The following is a 25236-nucleotide window of genomic DNA, read 5'->3' on the forward strand; positions in this document are numbered from 1 at the left end:
AGCAGGGGGAAGATTCCGTCGACCCACGGGAGATTTCTTCTTGGCTTCCAGTGCAGGGTGAAGGTAGACAGCCCCCAGAGCATGCACCACCAGGCAACAGTCAAGAAAGCCGACAGGATTAGGTGCTAAAATGTTGCTGGTAGTCTTCTTGCTACTTTGTTGCGGTTTTGCAGGTGTCCTGGAGCAGTCAGCAGTCAATCCTTGGCAGATGTCGAAAAGGGAGATGCAGAGGGACTCTGGGGAGCTCTTGCATTCGTTATCTGAAGAGAAACCCACAGGAGAGACCCTAAATAGCCCTCCGAGGAGGATTGGTCACCTAGTCAGGTAAGCACCTATCAGGAGGAGTCTCTGACGTCACCTGCTGGCACTGGCCACTCAGAGGCCTACACTGTGCCCTCACACCTCTGCATTCAAGATGGCAGAGGTCTGGGACACACTGGAGGCGCTTTGGGCACCACCCCTGGGGTGGTAATGGACAGGGGAGTGGTCACTCCACTTTCCTATGTCCAGTTTCGCGCCAGAGCAGGGGCTGGGGGCTCCCTGAACTGGCTTATGCAAGGAGGGCACCATCTGTGCCCTTCAACGCATTTCCAGAGGCCAGGAGAGGCTCCTCCTCTCAGGCCCTTAACACCTATTTCCAAAGGGAGAGGGTGTAACACCCCCTCTCGGAGGAAATCCTCTGTTCTGCCTTCCTGGGACTGGGCTGCCCGGACCTCAGGAGGGCAGAAGCCTGTCTGTGGGTTGGCAGCAGCGATAGCTGCAGAGAAAACCCCAGAGAGCTAGATTGGTAGTACCTGGGGTCCATGCTGGAGCCCCGGGGATGCATGGGATTGGCACCCAAATACCAGATTTGGCATGGGGGGACAATTCCATGATCTTAGACATGTTACATGGCCATATTCGGAGTTACCATTGTGAAGCTACATATAGGTATTGACCTATATGTAGTGCACGTGTGTCCCCACACTCACAAAGCCTGGGGAAATTGCCCTGAACTATGCGGGGGCACCTTGGCTAATGCCAGGGTACCCTCACACTTAGTAACTTTGCACCTAACCTTCACCAAGTGAGGGTTAGACATATAGCTGACTTACAAGTTACTTAAGTGCAGTGTAAAATGACTGTGACATAACATGGATGTTATTTCACTCAGGCTGCAGTGGCAGTCCTGTGTAAGAATTGTCTGAGCTCCCTATGGGTGGAAAAAGAAATGCTGCAGCCCATAGGGATCTCCTGGAAACCCAATACCCTGGGTACCATATACTAGGGAATTATACGGGTGTTCCAGTGTGCCAATCAGAATTGGTAAAAATGGTCACTAGCCTGCAGTGACAATTTTAAAGACAGAGAGAGCATAAGCACTGAGGTTCTGGTTAGCAGAGCCCCAGTGACACAGTTAAGCACCACACAGGGAACACATTCAGGCCTCAACTATGACCACTGGGGTCCTGGCTAGCAGGATCCCAGTGATACAGGCAAAAACAAATTGACACACAAGTAAAAAATTGGGGGTAACATGCCAGGCAAGATGGTACTTTCCTACAGTCGTGTCCAAGCCACAGCAAATAGCGAACTTTGTAGCATCCCTCCCGTCCTTGACTGTTTGACAGTGTTTACTGACTGCAATGCAAGGCTGGCAAAAGAAAACATTTTTTTTTTAACAAAGCTATCCAATCCTCCTGGATTCTCTGCCTGGGGGTGCGGCAAGGAACGGGCCATGGGAGGTAGAAGCCTGGACCACCAATCTCTCTGGCAAAGGGTGCTGGGTGAGAAACGTTTGTTCCCCTGGGGCGGAGGGATGGTGGCGGACAATCGCTGTATTCACAGGAACCCCTGTGCTGGGTTTGGAGCAGGTTCCCAGAAGGACGTCAGTGAGGGCTTTGTTGAAAGGAAGCAGGGGATTGGAGAAATAAACTCCCAGTTGCTGCACCTGTCAAGAGGTTGGTCTTGACTTCCACTGAGGGCAACTCAAGGTCCAGGACTTCAACCACCCTTCACCACCACAGCGTAGGTAGCTCCTTCCTCCATAGTCACAGTAAGGGGAGAAAGCATGCCGGTATCTGGAGACGTGTCCAGTCGGCTGGCATCACCCTGTTCCTCACACCAGTCCATATCCTGATCTTCTGACTGGTATTCTTAAGGGTCCAGTGACTCCTCCTATCCTTCTCAGAGGTCAGGCTCTTCAACATAATGCTAAGGAACCAACCTAGGACACAAGGGTCCTGTTGGCGCAGGAATCAGTGCCGGACGACACTGCTCTGGCTCTCTGTCAGATTCAGGGATTAGGATAGGGCCTCCTCATAGAAGATGTGAAGCTGCTTTCAACATATTCGACCATCCCACCACCATATGCACCCTGGAGTTTCACATGGGATTAAAACTGTAAAGTTATTCACTGGTTCTCCTCCTACCTATCCAACCAACACCAGTATGTTCACATGTTAATCAACCTGGAAATTCAGGATGCATCAGGATCAGTTGCAGAATTTGCTCCTCTGCAGGTGACCGTGAGGTGGAGTGAGGAGCACCTTGACGTCCTCGCCTCTTCTCAGAAGGAGAGTGGTAAGGATGAGATGAGCCAACTTAGACTTCTTATGCTTCTTCTTGGACTCTGACTTACCCCCAAAACTTGGACCGTTATGAAGATCTGTCACAGGAGCAGCCTTGAGAACAGGAACTGGTCATGCTGTCCACTTCCAGCTGGAGGGGGCTTAGAAAACGTCCTCTAGATTTGGGTGCTGTGCTACTTGGCTTTGAGATTCTGGATCACCTTTGCATGTCCTCCAGACTCCAAAAGATCCCCCTCACCTTCAGAGTCACCCAGTGTTGCAAACTGCCCCCGTCATACTCAAAGTCTACATGGAGCTAGTTGGTGTACTTATCACAGATAACAGCAACAAGATTGTACCAAGGATTCACAAGTCTCCTATGCTTCAGACATCTACCTCATTTAACACAGCCTGCACATTATCCAGAACTGGATGTCCAGCACCTACATATGAAGCTCAACCAAGACAGAACCTGTTATTTGCCAAGAAGAACAAACCTGGCCCGGTGATATGAACCTTCTCAGCTTCAAACTCAATCTTTCACTGAATGACAAATCACTAGAATTCACGCTGGCCACCAACCACAGCCTCAAGGAACACAGTGGCAAAAACAACAAAAATGGTCTGATACCGGCTCTCTCATTTATAGAAAGTGAAACAGTTACTTCTAGAAAGTGAATTCCGAACTGGTGTTCAAGCCATTGCACTTGTGTATCTTGATGGTGTTAACACCCTACTCTATTGCCTCCCAGACTCCGCACTGGCATCCTGTAAGAAAATGAGTAACCTGCTTTAAGGAGTTATCATAAACATTTTAGGGTGAACTCTAAAAGTCATCGGAACTCAACCCCCTTGTAGCTATGGCACAGAGTAGACAAGCTTAACTTAGGGCAATGTGGAAAGTATTTGTACAGCCCAAAACAGTAACAAAGTCAAAATGTCAAACAAACATCCCAAAGCGAATGAGAAATATAGAATTAAAGATAATAAGCAAAATGACAAATAACCAAAAGGGGGTCTTTGGTAGACAAAGAACCAAAAAGTACAATGCTCCAATGATAGTCACTGGTTGTGACTTAGGTGCAATTTGAGGCTGACCACAGTGAATCGTGGGTCAGATACACCAACCAGATGTGTCCTGGGCAAAGAGTTTACCTTCTGACTTAATCCTTTCAATCCCAATCCACCACAGGGGCACACTTCTTACGATCCCAGGCCCTCAGGGGAGGCACAAGGCATCAGGCAAAGGGCAACAGCAGGGTCCAGTCCAGGTCCATTTGCCACTGGACAGTTGGGTACTTCCAGCAAAAGGCCTCTGGAAGCTTATTATGGCCCTGCATTTTACACAGGAGGTCAGCCAGCTGTCCACTGGAGTACACTTCTTAGTCTCAGTCCTGGGTACAAATGAGAACAGGTTCAGTCCTTCAGGAATCCTCCTAGGTCACAGGCAGCAGGTTCAGTCTTCTTCTGATCTTCTGCGGATCCACAAAGTGTTTTGAAGTGGGTGCCCTATTTATGATTGGCACTAACTAGTGGGTGTGAATGACTCCTAAGCACGCTCTAACCAATGGCATAAACAATCCTGGGGCCAACCCTACTGTTTTCTTCCCAAGATGGAGACAGCTAAACTTGGGGTCTTGGGAGTGTACTGCGATAATCCTAGTGTCCTCCTACATCCAACTCTAAAATCCAGTTTGAGGCACCCATTGTACCCACAACAAACCCAGAGACAGGCATCTGTAAGGACAAAAGTAGAGTCCTTCATCAACTAGAGAGTAAATCCAAAACAATTGTCTTGGCACCTTCTTCGCTCTTCTTTCAAGTGTGCACTAAGTGATTTACGTGAACCGAGTAGACCTATCAGGTAGGATTTGACACTGTAGTGTCAAAAACGATATTCACAGCCTCCAACCTGCATATTCTGCAGAGTTCAGTGAAATCATCTCTGCTAATTCAGGACAGCCTATTTAGTTTGCTCTTAGGAGGTATTTCACTCTTATTCAAGGATATTTACCGACAGGGAGAAGCTAGAGGGCTAATGCAAATTAGCCCACAGGAACTTCAGGCAGAGAAAAGGTGACTTTCAAAAAGTTACTTTTCCTAAATATTTACTAAATTTCCAAAACCACCATTGAATTGGATTTTTACTAACTATTAAAAATAGTTGTTTTATTTTTTTTGTAGCTGGTCTCATTCCAGAAATACAGTGTTACTGTTTAATATTGCGTCCAAGTGTTCCTATATGTGCAAGCCACAGTTACTACTGTGAAAATTGCATTTTGCTGCTAGTCACTCTAAAGACGTATTAACATTAAACTGCTGTCCTACTATTAAGCACCATGCACCCTGGCTTGTGGGCTGCAAGTCCTATATAGGAGTGACTTAATATTTAAAAGGGAGGATTTGATCTGTCAAAAGAGTTTATTTTGACAAGCTGAATTGCAGTTTTTACACTACTACAATGGTAGGCATGAAGCCCCCATGGGATGGCACAGTAAGTGCAGCTCTTCAGTAGCTGCATTTAACCTCCAAGCCCTGGGTACTATTTCTAGGGACATATAGGCAAGTTAAATATATCAAGTGAAAGTAAGCCAATTCAACCAAGTTAAAAGTGGGAGCCCGTGCACTTTACTACTGGTTAGCGAGGGGTAAAGCGCACAGAGGTCTAAAGCCAGAAAAAATACAGAATCCAGCACACCCATTAAGGCCATCCTACATGGTGCAGCATGTCTCATCTAGGGCCACAACAAATATTATCACGTAACTCATATCCTGATGGAACTCCATTGCCTGCCCTTGCCAAACCACACCACCTTCAAAACCAGATGCATCATTTACAAAGCCACAAAACAGGCACCCCCTGCTTACCCTGCAGGCAAGTTCACCATCTGTGGAGACAATCAACACACCTGTAGCCTGGAAATCATCATTCTGTAGACAATGAAGTACAAAAAGGAAAATACATGGCAGCGGGCCTTTTTCATCTATGAACTCAGGATCTGTAACAACATACCATTATACGGGACTTCCCCAACACTGTTCCAGGATAGGAAAGAGCTGACGACACACATCTTCAAAGAACGCTACACCACAATGCATTAATAGTGTACAATAATCCACCTTTCCTATAAACCATTAACTTGATGTTTGTATTTGACTCTGTGCATTGATCTGCTGCCTGTTGGCTAGATTTGTGCTATAGAAACACCACATACGTACAAACGTACTGGCCTATTTCTTTGTATATTCTATTTGAAATATAATAAGGGAACCTGCTGGTGTTTGGTTTTACAAATGCACAAGAACATCAAGTTACTTAACTTTGATGACATCTTTTCTGTTGGATATTCTGAAAATAATGCTTCACCACTTACATGCACTTATTGATTTCTAACAGAGATGCTTTACTTGGCAATCAGGTAGGATTTGGCAGTCAATCTGTCAGCTGGGGGTGGGGCGGTGGGTGCATTAGTTATTGTCACAACTGTCTGTCAGGCTGGGTGGTTAGAAAATATTATTGAAAACAAGGGTTGCTTGTGGTAGGCCACAAGAAACAAAATCATTACATATTTACGGGGAAGACTTGTGGATGAAGATATATGAGAAAAATCACGATGAGTGTTGGTTAGACTTCAAGCTGAGGAAGCTGAATTTGAGAGCAGTCAAGTATACATCAGATGTAATGCTGAGCGTAGAGAATTACATTGCAATTCCTGCATCTGGTGCTAGGAAGCATCAACGTCTCCCTCTGGAAGGACATGCAGACTCAATCAATGTTGATCTGGTGGATGGATATTTAGTTGGTAAGACCACCTGCACCACCTCTATAGGAAGACAGTAACCTGATAAGATGTCACTTGCAGAGACTTTGGAGGCAAAATGCTGAGAGCTCTGGCTGTAGTACTGTCCCATTCTTACGGGGGAGCAAGATTTCGCTCAGTGGAATCATCTGGGGAGAGCAGAGGCCAGGACCAGAAAGTCGTCTGACAATAACTGCTACTCATTGTCTCTAGATCATCTGGACCACTCTCTGGAAAGACCTGGAATGGGATGGAAAGTCTAGTACCCACGTAAAATGTAAGTCTCAACGTTCCTAATACAACTACAAAGAACAGAAGTGAGCACACCTGTGATTGCTATTAGTGGGAACGGGGTCTACAGTAGGAACCAATGTGACGAAATCTACATTGCGGCATCCTGACGAACCTCCCATTTATGGATGCCACCATCATTATTCTGTTTCTACTGTATCTCCTGTTGTTATCCACACCTACCTCTTCAGAGCACAAAACCATAGTGTCAAAGCTCCATCACACAGTTCTGCAGAGCCCTATATGTCCTCTTGGCTGTCTTGGCACACAGATGACTAGCCTGTACACTGCGCTTGAGGCCCAAACACCACAATTCACACATCTGTCACCTGACTCAAAACCTGGCTTACAATCCAATGATTTTTGTAAGCAGGCTCTGTGTAAAATAAAAAGTGGAAAAAAACATTCAATTCAGTGAAAAGAAAGTACAGACAACGCACAGTGGGGGTGTGGGACCTGAACCCGGGGCTGTGCAGAAAGAGGCAGTTGAAATGACTGCTTTTGCGGTGTATGCATCTCATTTCCCAGAGTGATACCAGTGTGCGACTGATAAACGGAACATACACCTAATGAGGGATTGATGAAAAGTACCCATTATAAATTAAAGGATCCTATAGGTATATCGAGACATTACTTTTTATTCACAGCATTTATTCAATGTATTATTGGATAAGAGCATTGCTAAATTTGTGCTGGTTTTTGTTGGTGGTCAGCACCAGCACTTATTTTTAGACAAAGGCATGTTTACAGGAGACCACCACATGGTGGCACTCCTGTGTATGTTTTGAGCAATTCAATATATCACAAAAATGATAGAACTCCGACTTCCATGTCATTATAACAGCCTGGGTGATCTGAAGTAGTCAAAATATATACATTTGTAAGTGTGATGGATAGTAGCCAGAGTTGGCACTGCTAATCGGCAGCAGCGGCAGGAGCTGTGGGTGGCGGTGGCTGCAGTTGAAAACCCTGGGCCTTAGCACTTATATTTTACAAATGAAGCACTGGATAGGAAGTAGGAAACACAGGGTTGTTTATGTTGTGGGGGCTGACTGGTATGTGAAACTAAGGAGCTGTGTGTGTGTGGTCTGTAACATGCAGCCAGTATATGGGCAGTTGTGATAATGCACTATGATGGATGGGTATTCAGAACTATTTATGTTTGATGGTTAAAGTTCTCAATTGAGGAATGATTACATTTTTAAAGATGCTTACTCGGGAAACCATCACTCGTACAGATGCCTTGAGACATTGTGCATGGAGGTGAATGGTATGAGCTTCATCAGTAGTTAGGTAATGGGTCAGGTCTCTGATTAGTGTGTACTGTCTCTACTGGGTAGGCTCTTGTGTGCTCTTACGTCTGGCTATAATGTGACAGGATGGATTGATATGGTTCTGGCATATCCAAGTGCTCACTCAACTGTGTATCTCTTGCAGAGATGTCTGTTAAGAGATCTGTAACCACCATGGTGACACATAAAAAGTAACCTGGTAAATGCTCAAGTACTATACCACTGTCACATCTTCTAGAGAGCCAGGTGGCAGAGGGCTGGACAGGATGGGAGGGGATGGCCTGAAGACTAGTAAAACAAGCATTAGTCAGTCACTCTGCACTAATATTAGCACCTCTAAGCACTACAGCTTACACACTATCACTAGAATGGAAAAAAGCCCCACATTTAACAGCTCATAATTCCTGCAGCATCACAACTTACGATTATCTTGCTACTGGGTGAGAGTGAAGTACTCAGCGTGGAAAGGAGGAGCTGTGGCACTGGGACTGGGGGGTGGAATGGGTGGCAAGGGTGGGCGCACACTAAGGCCTACTTTAAGGGAGGCTAAGATTGCAATGCCAGTCTGAAACATACCCTTCTCTGGAAGTGTGTCCTCGTTAGCGGTCAACCTAATACCTTTCCCATCATGCACTGCACCATGAAATTAAACAAGAAAGTAAACAATGTAAAACACACAATTCAATAAATCACGAAAATGTAAGTCCACTAAATTCTTGGAAATAACTTGAACAGAGAAAAATGAAACTTGGATTTGACAAAGTACAGATGCACAGACTTCTCAACAATTTGTACTGCATAAGAAGACACCGGGTTGGATGTAGATAAGCTCTTGTTAAATTCTGCGCAGGTTAAAAAGAAGGACTTAATTACAAAATTAATTTAGATAAATGACCTTCCAACAATGAACATTATGTGTTAATATCACCAAAAACAAGCAGAAAAGGCTTCACATATAACAACAGAATGGGCATTTGACATACATTCAGAAATTGTACCAACTCCTGGTATACTACCCATAGCACAGTGCCGGGTACCTGCAAGTTCTTTGCTTGACGAGGGGCCATTTGTGATTGTTCATTGTATCAGTTGTTCCAATATAATTAACCAATCATAATACGTTGAGGTAGATCGCAAGCAGTTACCTTCTAATATGAAGTCTGTGGCAGAAAGGAGTCTAGAAAAAGGTTTTGAAAGGACATGGAAAACTACAGCGATGAAGACCAGCCTCACTACTTCAGTTAAGAGTATTTTGGATGTTTCAGATGCCAAATAAAGTAACAAGCAACTGCAATGTCTCGCGTATTTCGAACAAGTTAATTGTCATCTTTTGACAACAGCGCCTACGAGCAATAACAACAAAAACATGAGTGGAAACTGAGAAAAGACGACTTAACAAAATAAAAGAAAGTTAGCTTAAAAAAATAAAACTTTGCAATTTTGTTTGTCCTGCTGGGCACGTTTTTGCCAGTCACAAGACTTCTGTTTGTGGGGCACTGGAAGTTAAAATGAACAAAACAGTATCTCCATCACATCAGGAGCAGTGGATGGGCACTAATTAAGTTGAAATTAATTAGTGCTTGATCCCTGCTCCACACAGAGGAACAGAAATGATGCTAGACATGCTTTGACGAATTACGGTTCTGCAAAGAAGACTGCCACGCAAACCAACAAATGGTGAGCGACAGGCTGGCTCCAAGCCTTTACTGAACGCAAAAGTGTCTCGTCTGTGAGACGCATGCACTCGCAGGCTCGACCCTAAAAAAGGTAGATCCTCCAATCGACTAAAGTAGGCCTCAGAAGTCACCTTTGAGTGGATCAAAAGCTTTCTCTGCTTGCCTCCCTGTCTCCCACTGATGCTCAGATTTGAGCTCTTACAAATGTATTTGAGTTCTTTCATTTTCAATATTTTCTAAAATATGCAAAGCAGAAGACACAAGGACTCTGTGTGGCACCACACCCAGCTGGTGGCTTAGTTATCCTGACATGTAAAGCGTTTCCTCGCCTTGCTTTAAACATGGAAGGGGCATGGTAGGCAGACTATACTCTCCAAAAAGTTAGCTTATGGAAGTACATGCAGAGGAAGCAGAGAGGTCAAACCTGTAACCGAAAGGTCAATTTAGATACAAATATTTTTGTGCACATGGCCAAGCACTCCCAGAACCCAGCATCTGCAGGAAGGCGCAACAATAAGATCAAATCAATAGCACTGGTACTGACATTGTCCTCAGGTCCCTTGTTAACAGCCTCAAGATATCCCGGCTGCTGGATTTTGTTTTTACGGTGTCCAGCTTCTGCTGAGAAGTAAAATACTGGAGCTACAATGACAAGGGATCAACATTGCTGGATCATCGCATGCAGACTGCATTTGCCGGGAGATACCAGCAACGAGCATTGGTGAACGGGAAGGATAAAACTTGACTACTGCTGGGACTGGCACCAAAAGATGTGGTGTTGGCAGCTCATGCGCTATCACATGAGGTCTTCTGAAGTGCGTCAGTTACAAGGTGCGGGGTGGGTGAAGTCTGCGCTATCACGGATGAGGAATTAAGGTAAATTGATGAGCCTGGCGTTGCTTCATCATTCCACAAAGTGGCAACATGCTCAGATTTTAGGTGCGACAACACATACAAAATCAAGAATCTTTACGGAGACGAGAATGCTCTGCATCCTCCAAATGACTTGCAGCTGAACGGGAGTGTGCCGCCTTTGGGAAAGCTAATCAAGGGAGACCAACAACTGTGTCCTGTGCAATTTGGAGCACATGGAGGAGTCGATCAGACCACAGGATGAGCATCTGGAAAAGTGTGCTGACCACTGGTGATGTATGGGATGTACTGGGAAAATATGCGGTCCACTGATGACAGAAGAAATAGCCACATTGCACTGATGGTGCAAGCATGCTGATGCAACGAGTTGTGCATGGTCATGCTGTGTGACCTACGTGCCAGCTGTTTTGGGAATGTCTCTCTAACTGACATGCATGAGAATTGCACAGGATCGCCAGTGGCTGCGAGGAAAGGGGGTGTTTCTGTAAACATAAAGCACATTTTTATTTGTTTTAAGTAAAGGACCTTTACAGATTAAAAAACATGGGAGAAGGATACATTATGTTATATTGAGACTTTTGGAGCATTTGGCGATCCCAGCAAAACAGTACATTACCATTATTGTGTTTTTTTTTTTTAAGACTGCACTTGCACTAATGTACTACTGAGGCTTGGTTCACACTTAATATTCAGCCTAAGCCTATTCTATAGTGCATTGGAATTTAGACGGATGGAGTATAATTCCTGCAGGTATTATTCAATAGAACAGATGTATTGCTTCATAAGCTTTGATAAAGTAGTACTGGGCCAGAAATTGTGCATCTTATATATGAGGGTACCGTCCAGAGTGGCCCTGGAGGAACTAGCTATCCCATGTGAGTTTGGAAATTTGTAGGATGATGTCATCAGGTATCAATTGAGTGTGCACACTAGTAACAAGAGCTTGAAATACAGGTGCTGGAAACGGTGATGCAACCTTTAAGGATTTTTTACTATAATGAGAAAGGTGACGAGATGGTTAGCAGGGTGGATAAAAGGATGAGTAATTTTGTGGCCAGGGCCATGTGATGAATGGCGATAAAAAGGAAAAACTGGACCATAAGCACAGAAGGGGTAAGTACAAGGACCATGGCCAATACTAAAAGATGCCCAGCGTATGGTCCGGTAGAACACCTTGCAAGGGTACGTAGAAGGAAAGGTTGTAAAGCTGAAGTGAAATGTGTGGATGGAGTCCAGGATAGCAACACTTCGGAGAAGGATGATTCGATAACCAGCCATTGCGTCTTAAATTTCAATGGGGAAGTTTAGAGTCTAAGCAAGAGCTTGCGGAGAAATCTTGTAAGTGAGATGATAATAACATCATTAGAGTCATTGGTGATTAGGGTTCACTGTATACCAGAATCAGCAAGTACATTTGGTGAGAGAAATTTGTAAACCTCTTTGGGCAGGGTCTAGAATCTTCAGACATCCGATCAGACGGCTTCACAGGATAACTGAGCCCAATGCTAGGTTTCTAGGTTTTAGAACGGTTACTCTAGAATTTAAGGGAAGGTGTTTGTTGTTATATAGAGTGGAATAGTGGGATGTAGAGTTCTGGAAGAGTTCCCCAGTGTTTACAGGGATTTTAAGAAAGTTAGGAGGCTTCAACCATAGAGTTGTTTTGGAGGAGAAGGACAGCCCAATTATCCAGTGTGGAACAAACCTACAGTGACAAAAGAGAAAGTTCCAAGACTTGCGAATAACTGAACCTGAAGTCTCCCTGGAGCAGACTTATCTTTTAGTGTTAGCAAGATTGTGCGTTTCCCCCTCTAAAACATGCGCTGTACATTGGAAAATCTCTATTTATCTTTGCTTAAAGTCCATTGTAATGGTGCCTAAGGTGTACCTGCGGGTTGGAAAGTTAAATCTCATATGAGGGACGTGGCAAAAATATATTTCTGCCAGGAGCACCACCGCGTTCTGCCCAGCCTGCAGTTTCAAAGCACCGTAGTGAATAGACAGCAGAGGAAAAGCATACCTTTTATATTCCTAATCACCCCTAAAATCAGTCTTCCAAGCCCATAGTGTAGTGTGCTCATATATAAAAGTAGGACACATCCTGTGGATACTGTGCCCTCACATTGGAACAAAATTCAAAAGGTAATTCACTCTGCAGTCCTGGCTAGACCTGTCCCTAGCAGGCATAGTTGGGATTAAAATCTTTATTTTCCACCTCTGTTTAGGGAAGGGTATGAAAGGTTACTTCCTGCTTAGTCTGACAATGATAAAATCTGATTTTTTAGTAACTTAAGCAGAAAAAAACTCTGTTAAACGTAATTTAGGCTGCCTGAGCCAGAACTGGCTTAAAACCAATTCTGCCACTCATCACACCCAAAGAGCTGGAATGCGCATCGTTATAGGGAGAGTTAACATCTGTCTCGGAGGACTATGGCTTGCCTTGAGCCCAGGATAGGCGACTGGGTGTTAACTGCTGAACCTGTAGCAGAAGCAGGGACTAGCTGGTGGAGAGTGGACAGGAGCAGCTGGAACAACATAAGGCAGCTTTAGCAGCACCTCTTTTGTCTTGGAAAGGCCAAGTGTGCTTCTAGGCTTCATTTCCAGGACCTGTCTAAGCAGCCATTTTCCCGTCACAGAGAGAAAGAAAGCGAGTGAGTGAGTGAGTATGCGTGTGTTTGTGGGGTGGGGAGGGTTCCACCACCTGTCACACCAACAGCTGGAATATACATCCTTGGCTGGGGGAGTTAACAACTCTGGCTCAGTGGACAGTGGCTTGCCTCTGGGCCTAGAAAAGGCCAGTGGATGATAACTGTTACCACGTATTAGCTATCCAAGAGCGGACAGAAGTGTTGGCATAACAAAGGGCTCCTTTAGCACTACCCCTGTTGACTTTGAGATGGTGAGAAAGACTTTGTCTACTTATTTCCAGGATCCCCCTAGACAGTCAGGCCCAAGCCATAGTAGATGCAAAACTTGGTTTTAACCCTCTCAGGTAGTGGAGTGGCCAAGAAGCTGAAGACAAGTCCGACTGGTGGTAGCAGGGTCCTGCCATACTGAAACTCAGGATTCTGGGTAATGCTACAGTAAAGCAAAGAAAGAGCACTGAAGGACGTGGGGACCAATAAAAAATAGTCATATTTGGGTAGTTCAATTTCGCCAATTACTGGCTAGTGCCCAGGACACATCTGACACTTCCACCTCCTCAGAACATTCATGGACCTGGAAAGGCTACCACTGAAGAAAGCCACACCCGAAGAAGAATCATGATTTCTGACTCCTGAAAAAAGAGGACTCGTACTGGAACTGCTCTCCAAGTGATTGGCCTCCTATTTATCTCCTTCAGAGCCACAAAAAAAATAAAAAAAGGACTCCGGACTCCAAAATGGCCCAGCTGACTAAAGAGGACGAGACCCTGCGGGAGATATGGGTGGAAAGAGAACCGATGTTCAGAAGCCTGCCCTAAAGCGCTAGGGGCTGCCAGACAAAAAGGTTTTCAAGCAGGTGAAAACTCAGTCTGAAGGTAAAACCTTTCGCTGGGACAATGAGCTTGGTGAATCTGACCTACACTACATCACTGTTGGCCTGAAATTGCACCTCGGTCCCAGTTCATCATCAGAAACTGCTGTTTCTCTACGGAGCTTGACTTTCACTGGGTGCTTTTTGCCTTAAAACTTTAAAAATGTGTATTTTTGCTCATTACATTTTCACACTCTTTTTCTAATTTGGTTTAGAAATGTTATTGTGTTGTGTTCTTTACTTTAAAATTGCTACCACTGCTTGAACGTAACACATTCTCAGGGGACTGCCTGCTACTTGCGCCACAGCTACCGGGGACTGAGCTGAGATTATCTCCGAACCCTCTTCTGACCTACCCAGAGCAGGTTTAGTGAGTTGGTGGTGGTGCCCTCCTCTCTAAATATTAATCCCATTTCTAAACGTATCCAGAGTTCTTTTTTTTCCTGGATAACATCTTTGTTATGGTAATGGACAGGTGGGCTCTTGAGGAGCGTTTAAGGAATGTTTCAAAGTTGTTGGCAGAAAGGGGCCTCGTGGCAGACTACAATAAATGCAAGTTTGCAAATATTACTGTAATATAATTGGGTCGCAAGATTGGTGCAGATGGAATAATACCTAATAAGTAGTTGATTGAGGTTCTTACGAATGCCCAAGCTCCCTACAAGGATGCTCTCCACTTCTTCTTAGGCTTAGCAGAGTATTCATCCAAATTTGCATGTGGCTTTAGAGAGAAAACACGTCTTAAGGCAACTGCCAATGAAGAAGTCAAAGTTTTTATGGTCTAATGATTGGCAGCAGGCCTTTAATGCGAACCAGACTTATCTGTAAGGCACTACTTTTGCAAGGTTTCAACCCGAGTGCCAACAGCATGGTTACACGTGGCATGAGAAATGAAAGTGCAGTGTTAAGCCAGTTGGAAGAAGGTGAAAGGGAGGTTCTGGCAGCATGTCCTTGTTATGTTTATCCTCTCCACGGGAACTTTAGGATGCTGGCTATCTATGCAGTCACCGTACTTTGGAACTCATACATCTACAAAGTGTTACTTAACTGCAAATCGTTCTAGGAAATGCAACAGCATTTATTTTTCTGCAAATATTCTGCTATTTATAAATAATACAAAGTAAATATTTTTCTAACCAATTGGTCTTGAGTTGCTTCTTGAGTGTGTGTCTCATTTATTGACTCTGCATGTTCAAAAATTTGCTTAGCAGTACCCTCTGATAAGCCTAACTGCTCGCCCACACTACCACGCAAGAGAGCTTTGGGGACTGTCATATTTACCCTTGTACACCAGTAAGGGTCACCCTGGACTATCTGCACAGTGATCCCCAACATTGGGTCACTGCATAGATAGCCTGCTTCCTATAACGTTCCTGTAGGACTTCAGCATCTGTGTGCGGTTAGAGCATTTCTGTTGCTACGTATAATGTATGGAATTTAAGGGAAAGTCTGATCATAAGGCCCTCACCAAATTATTAACAACTGTAGGGTTAAAGAACGCTTCCCTGCGCATGTCTAGACTTTGCATGAGAGTGCAGGACTTTAATTATAGGGTGTGCTAAGTGCCTGGAGCAAAGAACACAGTTGCAGACTGCTTAAGCAGATTACTGTTGCCACTAAAGAACAATTCCATGGGATGACTGGGAAGACTGCCAGGTTGTGCTGATTGAGGGAGAGAGTTTGAGAAGTATTGGCAAGAAATAGTGAACCCAGGCATATGAGAAGGTGCCTGAACACTCTTCAGTTTCCCAGTTTCAAGAGCAGCTACATGGGCTACAGGTCTGTAAGTGAATCATGTTCAAAGCTTTAACGATAGCTCATCAGGCTTTCCACAACACCAGGCCCAGATACTTAAACGAGAGGATTCTTGAGTACAAGCCTAGTATGGTGTTGCGCTCAAGTAATACACGCCTGATTGCAGTCCCCTGTTTTAGCAGAAAACGTAGGGGTGTGTTCTTCCTTTGTGGCACTAGCCTCGAAGATCTGGAATCAGATGCCTTTCAAATTGAGATGCACTACAGAAGAGGTCATTTTAAAAAAAATCTCTGAAAACCTATTTATTTAAACTCTGTCTTTACTGTCTGCATCCGACCCCTCCTGTGCCTGTTTGTTCTTCTATGCCTAGTGCTGGGACACTCATTGAGTAGTCATGTGCTATATCAAAACTATCCATTCATTCCATTCAAGGAGACTGACATAAAAGAATCAAAGAACTTTGTGAGCAGAGGATGGCCCAATTTGAAGGCTCTTGTGCAAGATTGTATTAAGTGCAACAAATCTGATAAGACATTAAGTACTTTAAGACCTCTGCTGAACCCTGTGGAGAGCCCCAAACTGACTTGGAAAATGGACGGTGTTGACATAATGGGTCTGGCACTGACATATGAAGAAGTAAATGCACCAGGGTGACTACTTTTGTAAGTGGGCAGAGCTAGCGGTCGTCATAATGGTGGATTCTGGGTCAGTTTCATGGTTTTTAGATGGAGTTTTTAATCAGAAAAGAAGTTGCGAAGTGACAGCAGGACACAGTTCAAGTCTACTGTGACGGAGAACTACCTTGCGAGGAACAGTATAGTTCACCTTACCTTATCTCAGACTGAACACCATCACTCCAGACATTCTCTCTCAGTCATCTAACTGATGACAGGAGATCTACTTGGAAATTATTTGTTAAGAATAAAATCAGGATCTCCTTTGGATTCTGCTCCTCCAGCCAATTTAGTTCAAGGTTCGGATGTTATAGCGCTGATTTTAACTAATATTCTGAATGATTCTTTTATAGTTGGGAGTCTACCCCAAATTTTGAAACATGCTATTATTAAACCTCTACTGAAAAAAACATAAGCTGGATGCACCTCTCCTGAGCAACTACAGACCTATTGCTCTTCTTCCTATAGCACCCAAGGTAGCGGAAAAGCATGATAACAAACAATTTCTGGCTTCTTAGAAGAACATAAGCTCCTACATCCCACTCAGATGCGTTTCAGACCTCAACATAGTACGGAAACCACCCTTTTGGCAGTGACAGAAAATTTGTGACAACGACTAGATACTGGTGGCTATGCAGCAATTATTTTATTAGACTTAAGTGCAGCATTTGACACAGTCGATCATAAAATCATTCTTCAAAGAATTACTCAAGTGGGATTCAAAGGTACTATTTTTAACTGGCTTTCTTCCTTCTTAGAAGATAGGTCGTTTCAGGTTTTGGATAGGTCTTTTTTTTCTCCTATCCATTCCTTTAGCTGTGGGGTTCCTCAGGGCTCCTCTCTAAGCCCCACTCTTTTAAACATTTATATGTCTCCCTTGGCTAAAATTGTGGAACCCTATGGTCTCTCTCTGATACCTTATGCCGATGATACCCAGCTGGTTTATTCTTTTAGCACCAATGTAAACTCTGATCAAGAAGCGCTATCCTCCTGCCTTACAGACATCGCTAACTGGATGTCAGATAGTAAGGTCAAGCTAAATGATGAAAAAACTGAAGTAATGTTGGTTGGCAATTTTTCCCTACTTAAATCTCCCATCTCAATTCCAGAAGAACTGAAAAGACTTCCTCCCCCAAAGGAAACCATAAAAAGCCTAGGAGTATGGCTGGATGAGGAGTAGAAAACCCTGTACTAGGTAAACTAGGATGGACGATGGAGTCTAGACTTATTCAGTGGTCTCCAGAGGTGGGAAAAAGGTGGGAAAAAGGCAAAAAGAAGCTCAAGAAGCATACAGAACGTATTATGATGAAAAATATGGAGTTGTGGAAGCTCATTTTAAAGAAAAGAAGTGGGTAAGAGTAAAGAAAGTACAAAAATATATATATATATGAGAAGACGTTTTAAGAGAAGGTGAATGCATGAAATGTCCTGCCAGCTTAAGTGACAGTAGCTTATGGCAGTTACGTCATTTGGCCAAGTGTTGGTGCAGAGAGTATCATGGAGGACTGTACTGGAAGAGTATGGCTGTGGTCAGACAATGAAGAGAAGCCAGTGGAGAGTAGTCAATGTGTTGAGGAGCAGGAGTTCGGAAGTTGTTCAACTAACAATGGAGATGAGAGCATAGCTGTACTAGGTTGCAACACTGATGTGCAATTATAGCAAGGTGCTGTGCAGGTTTTAGAGGTGAGTGAGCATATACAGATGAGTAAAGTTGGACACCAGGTTTGTCTATCAACATGATTTAGAGATCATGTGCTGGAATAATGTTGGACCCTTCACCAAGGAGGAAGGAATGTCTGGTGTTTTTTTTGTTCTTGTGATTGTTCAGCACTTGTAGTTTATTCTTTTTCTGTAACACACTGTTTTATTTGTTTGTTTCGTTTAAATAAAGAGGGAAGATGTGTAGTGTTCGCAGCATGCACACTCCTGCACGAAGCCTGCACATTGAGGTCACAGTATGCGGAGAGTTGGAAAGCGGGAACCATAGAAGATGGAGCAGTTATGATGAGGTGCTGGTAGGGTGTAGCAGAACTGAGTAATAAAGGCCAATTAATAAGCCTGGCGTTATTTCATCATTATAGTACAACACAGCAGAAGCTCAGGGTGCTGAAGATGAAGCCAAACTCGGCGGCAGCTTGTCCACAGTGTCGTTATGGCACTGTCTCCCTACCAAAACCTGCTGTATACCAGATACGTTTTATTTTCCTTCCAGAATTTTAAAAAGATTCTGCGCAGTTGCACTGCCATCTATATGGCCTTATTCTAAGACCGGGTCAGGGCATTCTTGCCCTCCTCCCCCACCTCTGAGGTCTCCAATGAAGCACTAAGTTCGTCCGCCTGCCCAATCTTGGAGCTGCTCTCATACCCTGCTTCATCCTCATGAAAGCAGCATTAGGATTGGGTGGGATGGGCAGGATCTGCAGGGAGTAACTCTTGCAGGTCGCACACAATGACAGAAAGGCAGCAGGGGGTGGGAGGGTTAGCAGAACATGGCCAATCCCTGTGTGGCTTTTTGTTTTGAAGTTTAGACAGTGATTGGCAATGTTTGTTCCCACCAGCTGGGCGGTGCACCCTTCCCCCCATGCACAGCAGCGCTGACTGACATAACGGAGCAGGAGGGGAAGTCCCTGCCCGCTGAGCACGTATAGATAGGCCTTGCCAGCTTCCTCTGTCGCCGAACATCCACTTGTGCAGCGAGTGCCTCTGCGTGTCTTTTAATTATGCCAGGTGTACATTTCGACAGGACACGCCGTTGCAAGGCTTAATGACATGCCTGATGAGAACCCTAAGAGAGTTACCTCCGGGTGAGCTCGCCCAGTTGCAGTTTTTTAGGGGCAAGCGCAAAGGGCTCCATCCCCTGATCTCTATTTGGGCTTCTAACCACGCCCATGTCACGTCAGTCCGTTACATTAGTTGGTAGGCTTGCCTTTTAAAATCTGCTTGCTTTCATTAGCAAGGTCTCAGGGTTGGACCAGTATCACAGCATCCTTGCTTGAGGAAGAGGAACAGGGAGCAAGGCATCCGGCAATGGCACGGCTATGCCTTCTGAACTGACGGTGAAGAAGAACGAGAGGAGGGTAGAGATATTTCCTTTTCTGTGGCCACTGCCTCATGAGGGTGAGAGCCAGCCGTCTCCTACCTGCCCTCTTAATCCCACTGTGGCTGGAAGGCTGACCTTTGAAACCTGCAGCCAAGCGGCTGCCCCTCTTTCTCTAATAAGGGTCTGGGCTGCATTAGGTACATGCGGAACAGGCATCAAATCTGCTTTCTGCACTTCATACAGAACTTAAAGACAGACTGGAAACCAACATCAGCCCTGACACAAATGCTTAAACCAGCCCCACACTGCTTGGGTGAGGCCAGACAGCCCATTGTGCTCTGAAAACAAGCCTCTCGCCTGCAGTCTACGGGGAAACGCCCAGTGGCAGAATGGCCCATAACATGCATGACAGCTCAAGGATGCTTAAGCGCTGGAAAACCATGTTCCACATAGAAGACAAGGGCTTCTGCAGTGCTTCTGAACTCTCCGTGCAGAGGGTAAGGATGTATTCTAGGGATGGTGATGTGGGTCCTCAAAGGAGCGACTCGGGGCTTTAGGAGGGATGCAAAAACTGTGTGTGTGTGAGGGGGGGGGGGGAGTTGTCTCTGAAAGAGGCATGGCCAATGTAATTAAGAGTGTGGGTTAAAATAAAACCACGTAAGCAAAAAATCTGTGCTTAGCACAATGTGCAGCCCGACTGGTATTTAGCTGCTTCTGTCACGTTATACAGATATACAATACAACAAGTAACATTACACCTACAACAAGCCAGGGCTAATGGCTTTGTCAAAGGTTGTTAGTTGCATAAGATAAATACGTAACAACAATTGCTTCGTTGCATATAATTTTGAAAATACTTCATTTCTGAAATGATGAGACTGTGAAAGAACTATGAGGACCCCTTGGAGTCACACCAAAGACAGGGAAGGCTGTTAATGCTGCAGAATTAAGATTTGCTTTCACCCTGGGGGTGAGGGCAACAGCGAAGAGCCCACTTTTATTTTTTTTAAACTGCCGGTGCTGAGCACTGGCAGGACCCGGCCCATTTAAAGCCTCGGAGAGACTGGTATCGATGAAGTCCGACTGCTGCACTATGTGCAGGGCCTGAGGCTGGACTTTGGCAGGGCTGACTGAGTGAAACAGAACCACATCTTCATGACCGAAACCGCTCACGAGAACCGTAACAAAGGTGTTACCTCCCAATGCTTACATCTGAGTCCCGAGGGAAACGAGACTGATGGGGTTGTGTGCATCCAGCTAAGATGCCGCGCAGTCTCTCTGCGGTACTCATCGCCCACTGCTTGGAAAACGTCCCAGAGGCGGCCTGGTGCTGGGTACATCCCGAGACCTCAGACACCTGTAGGAAGGAGTGATCACTGGAATTATGCTTCGGTTGAATGAACTCTCCTGCTCTGAGATCTTCTGATGGCACGCCCAGGGGCAGAGGAAGGCTGACCCACCTGCAATCAATCTCTGTGCATAAAGTTATTCCTAAACCATCCTTCTCTAGATTAAAGCATTTCTTCTTTTGGGTGCTTGTTGTGTATCCTCTCTCTATAGATCCTTCTTTTTGTCACAGATTGGGTGACCTCTGGCACTTTTTAACTTCAAACAGTTGTTGATTGGGCGGGATTTTAAATACTTGACTTTCATGGTTCGCCTGCCTGAAAACCTGGGAGCTGTGAATTTCCGAAAGGAACTCGTCATTCCAACCTTTCCAGAAGTCAGGCTGCCCTCTGACGCGGTATTTAAAAGCCTAGAATAGGTTTGCAAGGCTGTGTTGCACAAGCAAACATTTTCGTTCATTCAGGAGTGACCAACATTTATGAGCTGTAGGCAAACCTTTTCCTGCTCACCCAGCCATGGAAGGTCTTCTCTGGTAAATGCCAGAGTGGATTTCCTTTCACCCTTGCACCAACTAAGAGTGACCACTAGATGTCAGCACAGGTCCAGATATATTTTGTAGTCATTTCATGATGATTATGAGGTTGTACATTTATGAAGCTATTCATCATCTTAATGGCGGTTAAAGAAGCCGGAAAACATTCCAGATTATATTCGGATACAACACGCATCCATAAAAGTGAAGAAAAAAATAAACGTACAAAACAAAGTACGTAGCAGCAAAGGCAACAGCTCCACAATAAAACTACAATTTAAGATAAAATAGTTAAAAGGAATGCAAACATGTCAGCGCAGAAGTAAATAGACAGAGCACCGCGTGCTTTCACTACAGTGTTTAAGAACTGACAGTTTCGCTATCGGATAGCTGCAATAAAAACAAAAGGGCAACTTTCGCCAGTCTGATTTGGCGACATCTCTTCCTTAAAAATGGTATTAAAAAAGTTTTAGGGTATCTTTCGTAAAAATGTGCAAAAAAAGGCAAAAATGGAGCACTGTTTGGTCTGAAGTGCCATTGCAAGGACAAGGAACATCGTGGAAGGGAAACCAGCCTGGATTTAGGGTTGTGAGCCCTGAAACAAGACAACAGTGCGCGCTCCCGTCGCCCGTGCGGAGAATAATTAAAAGGACAGTTCTGGAATATTCTGCTAGGATAACAAGTCACACTAGGCTTCTAGGCACTAGTGCTTCCCGGGAGGTGTGCGGGTGGGGCGCAGTGCGGAGCCCCAGAAGCCAGCGCCTGGCGGACCATGCAACGGGAGGGGGCGTCCTGTGATGCTCTGAAGCGGCCTCGGAGTCAGACTCGAGAACGCCCTGCATCACACGGGACATCACCAATGCAGCGCCACGAGGCAGAATGTCGGATGGGAAGCAGAGACCAGAGCACCAGGGAGAGAGAAGTCCGAGGCCTGGGTGTGAACTCACTCCTCAGCTCCAGCAGGCAGGATGGACCCAGGCGAACACCAAGGATGGCTCGGAGAGATCCTGCAGGTCGGGAGTTCAACACCCAGCCGGGACCAAAACACCTACCGGTAACAGCGCTTAGAAACTGAAGTAGGAAGAGCTATACAGAAAAGAAGTTAATATCAGGAGAGACTCACCCTGAGCGGTCTGTGTCTGCACGAAGGTTTTGATGAGGGTGTCCGTGGTCTGGGTGTAGAGGGACAGGGCGTACCGCAGGGACTGCATGTCCGGGCTCTTCTCCAGGAAAGCTTTCTTCAGGCCGCTGCCGCCGGCGTGGAAGTATTGCTGCAAGAGAAGCGAGCCACAACATCACCTGGCGACAACTTGTGGACCAGACGCCGACAGCGAGAGCGACGAGGGCCCGCACAAGCATTTACAACCCGGGACTCACCGACCACCCAGGTGAATTTCGGACTTCTTTTCTATGCTATTTTATTTGTTACGTATAGACAGCATCAGCGACATACATTTGGGATTGATTTCCCTGAAGTCAGGAAGAGTTGCGCCTGTGCAAAGGGAACAGCCAGCTGGAGCTGCTACGAGCCTCCGCAATTCCTCAAAGTGGCCTCAACACTATGGTGGCAAGGCGGAGGCCCAGAGAGCGCTGCAGAGCGCAAGGACGCACACTCACACAACCTCTCCACGCCACTGTAACCCACCATTAAAGAGAAGACCCTCCCCTCCCTGTGCTCAGCGCGGCACACCTGCACATCCCCGGGCAGAATCAGCAGCAATCTCAGCAGGCGCTCTTAGGTGGCAGAAGAGATAAACTAGAAGTGGTTGGGTTGATCTCAGCCTTGCCTTGAATACACCACCCACCCAATCAACCTGTACAGCACCGCGTGGGCAGCGGGCAGCGAAACAAGAACACACAAGGCCAAGCGCGCAGGGACGTACATTTGGGCTGATTTATGAAGACTAGAAGTTTGTGCTTGTATTGAAGCCTAGAAGGTTGGAGTGATATAGGAGGGTGAGAAAAAGGGCTGGATATATAAAGGATACACGCCTAGGGTAATGTGCAAAGGATAAAGGCCGGGTGGACACGTAAAGGCTAGAAGTGAGGTTGATGGATGAAAGAGAGAAGGCCGGGTTGAGAAGTGAATGTGAGAAGTTTGGGTTGATGATGAAGAACAGAAGCTTGCTGTGATATATGATGGCGAGAACGTTGAGTTCATGTATGATGTCTAGGTTACAGTAAAATGCTGGACAGCTGGGGTAATGTCTGGAGGCTAGAAAGTTGGGTTACTACTTGAAAGTTAGAGGCTTGGTTGGTACTTGAAGGATAGTAGGTTACGCTACTATCGGAAAGCTAGAAGGTCCGTTTGACGCATGAAAGCTAGAGGGTTGGGTTTATTTATGAATACCGACAGACTGGATTAATATAAGAATGACAATGTTGGTTGATATGGGAAGCCTAGAACATTAGGATGATATAGAAAGGCGAGGAGACTGCGCTTATTTCATAGCTGATGAGGCATCCGAAGGTGCAACACTCGGAAGCAGCATCTGAGGGGTAAGGAAGCAATGCGTGTTTCATTATTGGCACACAGAACACACATGCTCTAGATAGTCTTGTGCATGATTACAATGACAGCAGTGGGCAAAACCTGCTGCACATCCTTAGGTACAACAATTTACAAAATATAGGCGCCACTCCAGCGAGCTGACCTCAGAAGCACAGAGCCAAGCTGAGGAGAAGTGGGCAGTGTGCAAAAAGTGAGGTCTGAAAAGATCTCTTAATTGAGAGGGGACAGCCTGCAGAACGAGGAGGTCGGGAGGGCCAGTAAGGCTGCTGCTAGATAGAGCCTCTACCAGACAGTGTTTCAGAAGGCAAGTAACCTGCTCATCAGATAGAGACTTCTAGCCGTAGATTCTTTTACCTTAGAATAGATACAAAAGCAATATCTCTCCACATAGGTGGGTGTGCTGCTAGTTTCAGACTAAGAAGTCCAGGATGACTGACAGGGCATCTCGCCAGAGATGACTGTCAAGGCAGCAGTGTTTTGGAAATGTGTGCAGCAATGCCCACATAGCTGCCTGCCAGATGTCCAAGACTGGGACTCCTCTAGCTAACACATTGGTTGCAGCTGTAGCTCTGGTACGGTGAGCTCTTAAGCCCCGAGCGGGCTGTTACTTGATCACTGCAAAGCAGATCTTAATACATAGGCTGATCCATCAAGAAATTATTCTCTTTTGAGTTGCCTTTCCTTTCTTTGCCCTGCAAATCCAACAACGAATTGACTGTTGACCAGAAAATCCTAGTATGATCAATATAAAATGATAAAGCTGTTTTTGGATTCAGGCAATGGGGTCTCTACTCTTCTTTAGAAGGATGAAGGGGAAGTGGGGGAATCGGGGTGGGGGTGGGGGTGGTGGTGGTGGTAGGGTTATGTTTTGCCTGACGTGAAAAGGTGTCATCACATTTGGTAAAAAGGATGCCAGAGTCCTTAGAACCAGTTTGTCTAGGAAACATGAAGGATAGAGATGGTTAACGGAGAGTGTTTGTAACTCATGAACCCTCCTGGCATATGTTATTGTCACTAGGAATGCAGTTTTTGGAGTTAAGAGTTGCAGAGGGCAGCTATGGATTGGCTCAAAAGGGGAACACATGAGGAAGGTAAGAAATAAATGAAAGCCCCATTGGGGCATAATGAAGGGAGCAGGAGGAAACAGATGCTGTAAACCTTTAAGAAATATAGGTGACAGTAGGTAACTTGAACAGGGCTAGCTGGTCCGGCAACTGTAGAACAGTGCAGATGGTGGTTAGATATCCCTTGATTGTGTCCAAAGCAAGGCCTTGTCGTGCCAGGGAGACCACAAACAACAGAACCTCAGACAAGAGTGCAGACAGAGGATTAACCGATTTGGACATACACCAAGCCACACACTTTCCCCATCAGCAGGCCTA

At 45.4% G+C, this 25236-nt stretch overlaps 1 protein-coding gene across 2 annotated transcripts in view; it reads right to left on the minus strand.

Moving 5' to 3' along the window:
* The window catches only part of UNC13B (unc-13 homolog B), a 1359370-nt gene that overhangs the window by 82907 nt on the left and 1251227 nt on the right, over positions 1 to 25236 (minus strand). For both annotated transcript variants that reach the window (XM_069212466.1, XM_069212457.1), the window contains one exon: positions 22466 to 22613. In XM_069212466.1, the coding sequence (XP_069068567.1) occupies positions 22466 to 22613 (148 nt within the window). The remainder of the gene's footprint in view (positions 1 to 22465; positions 22614 to 25236) is intronic.

This window comes from Pleurodeles waltl, chromosome 1_1, assembly GCF_031143425.1.
Source record: "Pleurodeles waltl isolate 20211129_DDA chromosome 1_1, aPleWal1.hap1.20221129, whole genome shotgun sequence".
NCBI classification, from domain to species: Eukaryota; Metazoa; Chordata; class Amphibia; order Caudata; family Salamandridae; genus Pleurodeles; species Pleurodeles waltl.